We start from the raw sequence: 8780 nt of genomic DNA, 5'->3' as shown, positions 1-8780 counted from the left end.
AGATTATTGAAAAACGCTTTTAAAAGATAGTTTATAATGCTAATGAAGGGATAATTATGTAAAAGATCGTATATGCTTTATTAGTGATTTTTAATAAAAAGACACGTCAAGATCTCTTACCTTCATTCTAATGCTAAAAAAACGAACTATAAGTAAGCAGCTTGCTGTAGGTATATATCTGGCAAAGAAAGGGACTAAATCAAGTACCTAACGGATTTAATTTTGTAAAGTCCTACTCGGAGCTACTTTGTTATTAACTGAATGTAGAAAAAAGAACAAAATGTATTGTAATATATTATAGGTAAAGCCCTAAACTATCCAATCTATGTTTTTTAAGACAAATGCTGTACAATAGTTGAATACCTATATTACGTTATAATTTACCCACTCGAAATAAGTATGCAATTATTATATACTTAGTTCAAACATTGTGTACCTCTAGGCGTACTAAGAACTAAAATTTTGAATCTTTCCTACCCAAAGAAAGATAATGTGTAGATATAAGTAATGAAGATACAATAGGTAGGTGCACTGCCACTCAATTGTATATAAAAATGTGATAAAATATACTAATTCTAGGTATATACCTAAATACTTTTCAAGAATCCAAACAAAGGCCATCCCATTTCCATGTAGGCCGGACGGGCTGGATTGGCAGAATGGGACTGATTTTTGCAGCTCGATATGGAAATGGCGTAAAGCGTTGCGTTTAATATTTATGAACATTTCGCTGAAATTCCTGGAGGTCTACCCGGCCATCCTGACGCTCACGCTTAACACATTCACTGCCAAGAACAAGGTATAGGTGTGTTCATTTTGTATTGAAATGGGGCGCTTGGCACTGAAGGTGTTAAATACGTTATAGGGGGTTGGCAACCAAATTGTATTGCACTTTGCAATTCTGGTGAGTTGGGTACCTATGACTATGACCGACGGAAGCTTGGTTGCCAGCCGCGTATACAGGCTTACTTGACAGCTGTATGCACAAGCAGTAAATTTTAGCTACAATTTTATTATTACTGAAGGAAATAACGACACCACAAATTTGTAAATATAACAATGAAGTGGCGTTAAATAATGAAATGTATTGACGTTATTTAAAATGTGATGATACCTACTTACATCAAAGTACAGTAGGAAAAAGCATTCAATAAATTCATAGTAAAATATTTAAGTGTAATTTATTTTTCCCTATAGTTTAGTATAACAATTAAGAGCTCTCAATTTCGTGTTCATACTGCTATATATTTTTGGCACTTTGTCCGTGTCGATATTTAATACCTTGACTGTACTTAAAATGGACCCTGCTTCAGAGGGAAGAATAGCTTTGGGCTTGTGCACAAATCACGTGAGGTTTTTTCGGCTACTTTTTTGAACCCCCTTTGGTGAGGATCTTGGCTAACCCCCCCTCCCCCAGATAACCTCACGTGTATTTTTATTTTATTTTTTCATTCGACCTAATGTTAAGATAAATAGTATTGTATAGAGCAAATCTTGTTTATACTCGCTATTTTGAAGTGCCAAGTATGTAAGTAGTAGATATTTTTTCTTCGTTTCGTTCACTATAGAAAAATACACGTTAGGTCTCCTTATACCCCTCCTCCCCCATCGTGATTTTTTCGTGACCCCCTCCCCCTATCAAACCTCGCATGATTTGTGCACAAGCGTGGCACAAGCCCTTTGCGATCCTAACGAAACACGAAATAACGGTAAGTACCTACTTTTTCTATGAAATTCCATTTTGGGAAAAAACCGTATTTGTTTTTGATGTCGATCGGTTCAGCATAATATATTGTACTATAGGTTTCGCATAATTTTTTTTTTGGATTGTTGCAAATCTTGTAACTAAACCGGAGAATTGCGAGTCGGACTCGCCCATCGAGGGTTCCGTACTTTTTAATATTTGTTGTTATAGCGGCTACAGAAATACATCATCTGTAAAAATTTCAACTGTCTAACTATCATGGTTCATGAGATACAGCCTAGTGACAGACAGACAGACGGACGGACAGCGGAGTCTTAGTTATTACTCCCCGTTTAACCCTTTGGGTACGGAACCCTAAAAAAGAAAACCTAGTTTTTCATTGTGTCAGTAACATACAAAAAACCCTTCAAGTGCGAGTTCGTTTTACTCGCGCACCGAGGGTTCCGTACAAACTGAATTATCTCGTGTAACTATAAAGGCGAAAGACTTGATCAGAAGTACCTTTAGGTAATGGGTGTTTGGTATAGAAGGAAATATTCCTTAAAGATAGATCTTGATCGTCGAAGAGTATTTTATTCGTGAAAGCTTAACTAGACTAGAGGCGAGTGCGTGCGACAGAATGACCGGGTAACCGTATCCTTCATAGATATGTATAAGAAGTATCTCCTAACATTACTATCTCCTGATAACGGTGTAACGGTACACACAATAAAATGGACAATACTTCTTTGACTCTGCCGAAATTCTGCGGAGGTGAACCCTAATAAACAAAATATAATACAATAACGTTACGGAAACTTAATGAGTGAACATTGAACAATAGTCGACCGTAACGGTTTCAGGTTATACAATAACATAGTGCAACCTTACGGGGTCCGGCTTACGAGAACTCTTATTTTATTGCGTTGCTACAAAAATGAATCTACGTATTCTATTTATAAAACTATTTCTACATGCTAAATAATGTTGCAGTGGACGGACACGTCGGCTACATACCTATAGTAAGTATAATTGTGTACAGCGCCATCCATCGGCAAATTGACTAATTTGCGCGATGTAATGCACGTATGTTGTTTTTTCGAGGATAATTCTCTATCATGTGAACAGATTTAAAAAATTGTTCTTTTATTTGAAAAAAGGTGTCTGTAATGAATTCTCATAGCCATTTCAAGTGTAATAAACACACGTAAAGTTGGTTTTTGTTAAAAAAAAACATATTTTCTCACATATTATTATTTACTTACATTACTTTTTACATTTTCCTTCGCAAATATTTTTTTTTTTCTATACTAAAAGCTTTTCTATAGGCTCTTTCAAATGATACCTCACTTGACCCAGTCACTTTCACTTCAATATTCTGGGTTAGTGTTGTTCATAATCATAACTATCCAATTTTTAAATCTATAGCTTAAGTGGTTCTTGAGATATTTAGCGATGTGACAGACGGACGGACAGAACCCTAAAAATCATGGAGAATGGAAAATCTTTAGAAGAGGAAAAACATTTTCTCTTTGTATGGATGAGTATGTACTATACTTAATAGGTTCCCACAGCAGACTTCCAGCCTGTTATGTCTTGCAAGTAGACTTATCTATGTTATCACTCATTGATAGATGTTTTTTCAATGAAATAAACATTACTTAGTTTAATAATGTTTTCCAATTTTTATTACAAATAGAAATTTAAAGTTTACAAGATACCAAGAATTAATAATCAAAATATTGTAATATTAGTGAATTTATTGAATTCTTAACGAAATATTGACATTTTAAATCCAACATTATTACACATGGAGGTTTGTGGTTCTGGCCCACCAGCCGACATCTAATGTCCATACCTGGAACAAATAATACACTGGTGAGTAAGTATTTTTTATTTTCATATCAAATTGAACTCAAGAAAACTACTACTATCATATTAGCTTGTGCAACTTCAGGGCACAATGTGACTGTGCTCTGTTGCTAAATAAAAAAGGAGTGGTGATGTCAGTAAAGCTAGAATTGCAGCTTTACACTTATATCCAAAAGCACCTATCACATAAACAAAAATGAAGGCATTGATTTTCAAATAGTTAAGGGGCTCTGTAAAAAAAGTTCTTCAAAGGGGTTCTTAAAGGAGAATATTCAAAGCTTCCTATTTTTCACCAATCAAAGATTTCAAAAGTAAAGATAGGTTTGTTCATATAATTCTAACTGAAAATTTTCATTTGGCGTGCTTCGGTGGAATGCTAAAATGAGATTGGTTGATGAGTTTGCATCACGCGTGCGATTGGTCACAACTAGTTTCATTGGATCAATCAATGTCCCCAATCAGCACACGAGTGCAAACATTTTGAAAAAAAAACTTACTTTTGGAACTCCCATTCTCTGTTGTCTAGAGGACAAACTTGCCGGGTCTTCAGCCAACGCGAAATACAATGAAAATGGAAGGCATGCTGCAAAAAACATTTAATTTATATCATGTAATATAAGAAATATAAATATTAAGAGATTGAAATGGTGTTACACAGTACTAATACTAAGTGACATACAAATTACTGACTGCATTATCTAATAACATGCCCATTGAAGTAATTTTATATGGAATAAAATGAGCAAACTTTGCTTTGTACAAGTAATACCTGTTACAACAGAGTTACATTTCTAGGTTTGTGTTGTTTATTAAGATTATTTTGTACTTAACAGTGACACTTTTAACTCAGGGATCTTCAAAATTTTTGACCCGAGGGGAGGAAATTTTTGACCTAGCCTTTGCTTTGTTTTCACAGGCCGGATTGTATGGAATTTGTCATTTTTCGTGGGGTAAATTGGCAGCCTCGCGTGCCGGAGCATGCCTATGGGCCGTAGTTTGGAAAGCCCTGCTCAAAGTAACTGATCATTGAAGGACTTTGAACAAGCTTTACAAATTATCAGTAAATAGTGTGGACAAACATATTATATGTACGATTGTATACACATAAACTTCCTAAAAACGTTTTAAATGTAATTAAAGGTTAAAATGAAAAGGACACTTACATTACAGACTCCCCAAGCTACTGTACACTCTTCACTAGTGGCTGATGCCTGGTTGGCCTGACATTCTATGCATAGATCCATAATGTGATTGCGGCAGATAGCGCAGTTATCCACCACAATATCTAAAACACAAAGACTTTTCACACATTGTTATCACAACATTTAAGGTTACGTGTTGGAATAAAAAATATTGAACAAACCCCAAGCCCACAAGGCAACTGCGTTCCACTGAAAGAAAAACAGAAGTCGTTAGTTAAAACTATGCCTTTAACAAAGTGACAAAACCCAAGTGGCACAATGATACTGCGATTTACCTTTTTGACTTCGAAACGCTTTTTGTCACCTTTGCCACTACTGGACGAAGCCATCTCTACTTCCTCTTCGTCGACATCCATTGCGGAAGCCATTCTATTTTACAAATACTTTATTTACCTTGAAATAATGAATAAAAACTGAATAACAATTTGTGTTTGACGGTGGTAGGGTTGACTTGCTAGGTTGTTTGAGGCTGAGGCTTTTCGTTCGATTTCGATATTTTCCCAATACCACAGATAAAGATTGACAAGAATGACATAAACTGAGTTGTACCTATTTAAGGCAAGTTTTTAAACGTCTTTGCTAAGCATTAAGGTATCAAGGTATTGAAAACTTGATTTGATTGTCCGGTCTCGATGGGCCTTAAAGGGTAAGCACGAATTACATACACACTTCCCGATATAGGGCCCGAAATCGGCCCCGATATCGGGCCAGATAATCATTTTCCGTCTCACGGAATATCAGCACAACGTTAACAGTATTTGAAATGTAAAAAAATATTTGTCTTTAATAATCTCATCATCTTCAATGTTAATATCCTGAGAGGAAATGAGGACTAGGTTTGTATGAAAAGGCGATTTCGAGCATTGACAAATATCTAAGGACGGGCCTTACGAGCATTAAGAATGGGGCCAGTACAGCGGTGTCACGCACACAAATTCGAGCCAATCGTGCAGTCTAACGCCATAACGCGGTGATGAGTTCGCATCACGCGCGCGATTGGTCGCAACTAGTTGCGTTAGACTGCACGATTAGCTAGAATTCTTGAGTGAAACAACTGAACTAACTAACCATTCTTATTGCCCGTAAGGTCCGTCCTTAGATATATAATTATGTCAATGCGCTTAGGTCTATATAATTGAATAAAATCAGAGGTCATTGTTGTAAGTTATAGGTGGTTACTAATTTTATTTTTGCTTTGTGCGTATGACGACTGTCACTATAAGAAGTTAGGCCACGGCCGCCCCGAAACTGCTTTTTGATATAAACGTTGTTCTCATTTTCCTCTCTGGATATTAACATTATTAAAGATATTTTGTTGTATATCAACACAACTATGTCTCTATATTTATTTATTTTCAAAATTAGTTATTATAAAAGTTAGGAGCATTTAACAATTTGTACGAAATCTATTTTTCGCTCCTAATTTTTACACTAATAGAAAAATCTAACAAAGTCATACATAGGGGCAATAGGGGCATATATAGCTGTTACATCAAAATATGTAAAAGCATTTTCCATAATAATCCAGAGAGTCAATATCCAGAGAGGGAAATGGGGACTACGTTTGTATGGAGAAGCGGCCGTGGCCTATCCTCTTAACTGCTATTTATAAAGTTTGCAGCAAGGTAATCTAAAGTTGACCTTACCTCCTCTTAACCTTTACCTTAAGAGGGAAGAATAGCTTTGCGATCCTAATAACGAAATAACGGTACCTTTTCTATAAATTTTCTATTTCGGAAGAAAACGGTTTCTACTAACTAAATCTTAACAATCACTTTGATTTTGATGTCGATCGCTTCAGCATAATATATTCTAGGTATATAGGTTTAATAAAAATAAAAAATTAAACTATTGCAAATTTTGAAAAAAAAAGGAAAACTTATAAACCTATTGTTTAATAGTAAAGTTTTTGGCAAAAAAAATCATTTTTGGTACAAGCTTTTATTGCTGACTGTACTTTCCTTTTCACAGGTAACTGATACTCATCGAGACAACTCTAAAAACCCCAAACACAATTAGGTTGTGTTGTTTTATCAAAGAGTTCCTCAGATGGCCACCTCTTGTCTCCATCATTACATCAGCTCGATGGTACCATAATATTGTATTGTCACCCGATTTACATACAAATTTTCAGCTTCATCGGAAACCAGGAAGTAAGTCAAATTTAACATGCAAGATTTAACCCGTACAAACAAACAAATGGAGAGTGGAAAATATTTAGAAGTGAAAAAACATTTTCTCTTATTGTATGGACGAGTACGTGGTATAGTTCCCTCTTAAGACCGTTCTCACAGGCTCAATCAGCGTCTAGTAAATGGCTAAGGACTCCTCTACACGATGGTCCAGCGTAGGCCAGTCCAAGGGACGCAGCTATGCGGTGAAATGAGATAGCAATATCACTTGCTCCCTCTAACGAATAAATGCGTCCCTAGGACTGGCCTACGCCGGGCCATCATGTAGAGGAGCCGTAAGGGCTCCTCTACACGATGGCCCAGCGTAGGCCAGTCCAAGGGACGCAGCTATGCGGTAAAGTGAGATGGCAATATCACTTGCTCCCTCTAACGCATAAATGCGTCCCTAGGACTGGCCTTCGCTGGGCCATCATGTAGAGGAGCCATATGACTGACAACCCCCATACAATGTACGGTAAATTAGACGACGTTAAAATACCAGTTCACCGGACGATAGCGGCCTGTCAGTTATTCGCAAAAGCTGACAATCGCGAAAAAGACGATGCGGTAAAAGACAACGGGGGACTCCGTGCGTTTATGTCTTTTGTACTACATTTTTGCCTACTGAGATACTTACCAATTTTCATTAATTATTTAGGTTTTATAGTCAAAAAAGTATTATTTTAGATGACTCGTAGAAAAGTATTGTACATATACCATAGTGATATAATCAAGCTTTTCAATCTCGTACCTTACTTAGGCAACTCAGTAAGCTTTTTTTGCCTAAACACGGTACTCGACTGAAAAGCTCTCTATTATATCAAGATTGTATAAAATACTATTTTATCTTTAAGTTCGGTATTTGCGTGTCAAAAATGTTACCTACTGCTATTTATAGCTTTAAAACTACATTCGAAAGTTGTACGGCCTGAGAATTTAATTGTTGATCCATCTAACGTTCAAGCTAATTTGGTTGTCAATACTAACGGTATGAAATCCTACCTACAAAGTGACAAATCAAAGGGTTCTTGAAAAAGCGCAGCTGCCCAGTCTTGTCGCTCTTCTGAAACGGAGACGCTTGCTGTGGCTGGGGCTTGTGCACCGGATGGAACCCTCTAGGATACCTCGACGTGTCTTGCTTGGTGCAGTTGCGTATGCTAAAAGGAACGTTGGAAGACCGATGCTGCGCTTTACTGACTGTGTTAAGCGAGACATGTCAGCGTTTGATTGAAATCGACCACCATGCCTGGGAAACCTTAGCTGAAGACCGTGATGGATGGCGCAAGCGTGTTGTGGAGGGGAGAAGGCTATGCGACCAAGCCTGGTTTAATACATTAGATAGCAGAAGGTGTCGCAGAAAGCAAATCGGGACTGGAACCTCAGGTGGCATGAGCTTTCTCTGCCAAAAATGTGGGAGGTCGTGCCGCTCACGCATGGGCCTCCACAGTCACCAAACCCGTTGTCTAAACAGCAATGCTTAAATCGTCTGCAATAGACGCAAAGGCCTGTGATGATGATGATACTTGTATGCCACGGGGTCATTAGCCACTGGGCCAAGCAGTCGGATCACTTAGGGCTACACCACGATAGCTTTTCAATCAAAGCTCCCATAACTGTCCCAAACATTGCATCAACCAAGCTCAAGCCCTGATGTGCTGTTCTCTTACTTTCATCGCAGTTTTGCTCAGTATCAGTCAAATCTCATCTCATTAGAATAGAGCTCGGGGGGACGGCTACACACTACCTTAATCTCCGCAGACTCTGTCGGTTAGTTTATGGAGTAAATATTTGTTTTAATGGCGAAATGTTGTGTAGTTACGTCCTAGAGAGCACCACCTTGGTTATAGAATG

The 8780-nt window shown here is 37.4% G+C and overlaps 1 protein-coding gene across 1 annotated transcript; it reads right to left on the bottom strand.

Annotated features, from left to right (window-relative positions):
• Positions 1-3345: 3345 nt before the first annotated feature.
• LOC133516990 (RING-box protein 1A) lies at positions 3346-5267 on the bottom strand. The gene is made up of 5 exons (XM_061850093.1): positions 5034-5267; positions 4920-4947; positions 4720-4841; positions 4054-4139; positions 3346-3542 (listed from the first exon to the last, which is right to left on the bottom strand). Exons 1-5 carry the CDS (start codon positions 5124-5126, stop codon positions 3530-3532), a joined length of 342 nt encoding a protein of 113 aa, XP_061706077.1. The 5' UTR covers positions 5127-5267; the 3' UTR covers positions 3346-3529.
• Positions 5268-8780: the final 3513 nt, after the last annotated feature.

Source organism: Cydia pomonella, chromosome 4 (assembly GCF_033807575.1).
Source record: "Cydia pomonella isolate Wapato2018A chromosome 4, ilCydPomo1, whole genome shotgun sequence".
Classification (NCBI taxonomy): domain Eukaryota; kingdom Metazoa; phylum Arthropoda; class Insecta; order Lepidoptera; family Tortricidae; genus Cydia; species Cydia pomonella.
Note: the sequence above shows the minus strand (reverse complement) of the source record. Positions and strands in the feature narration are given on the sequence as shown.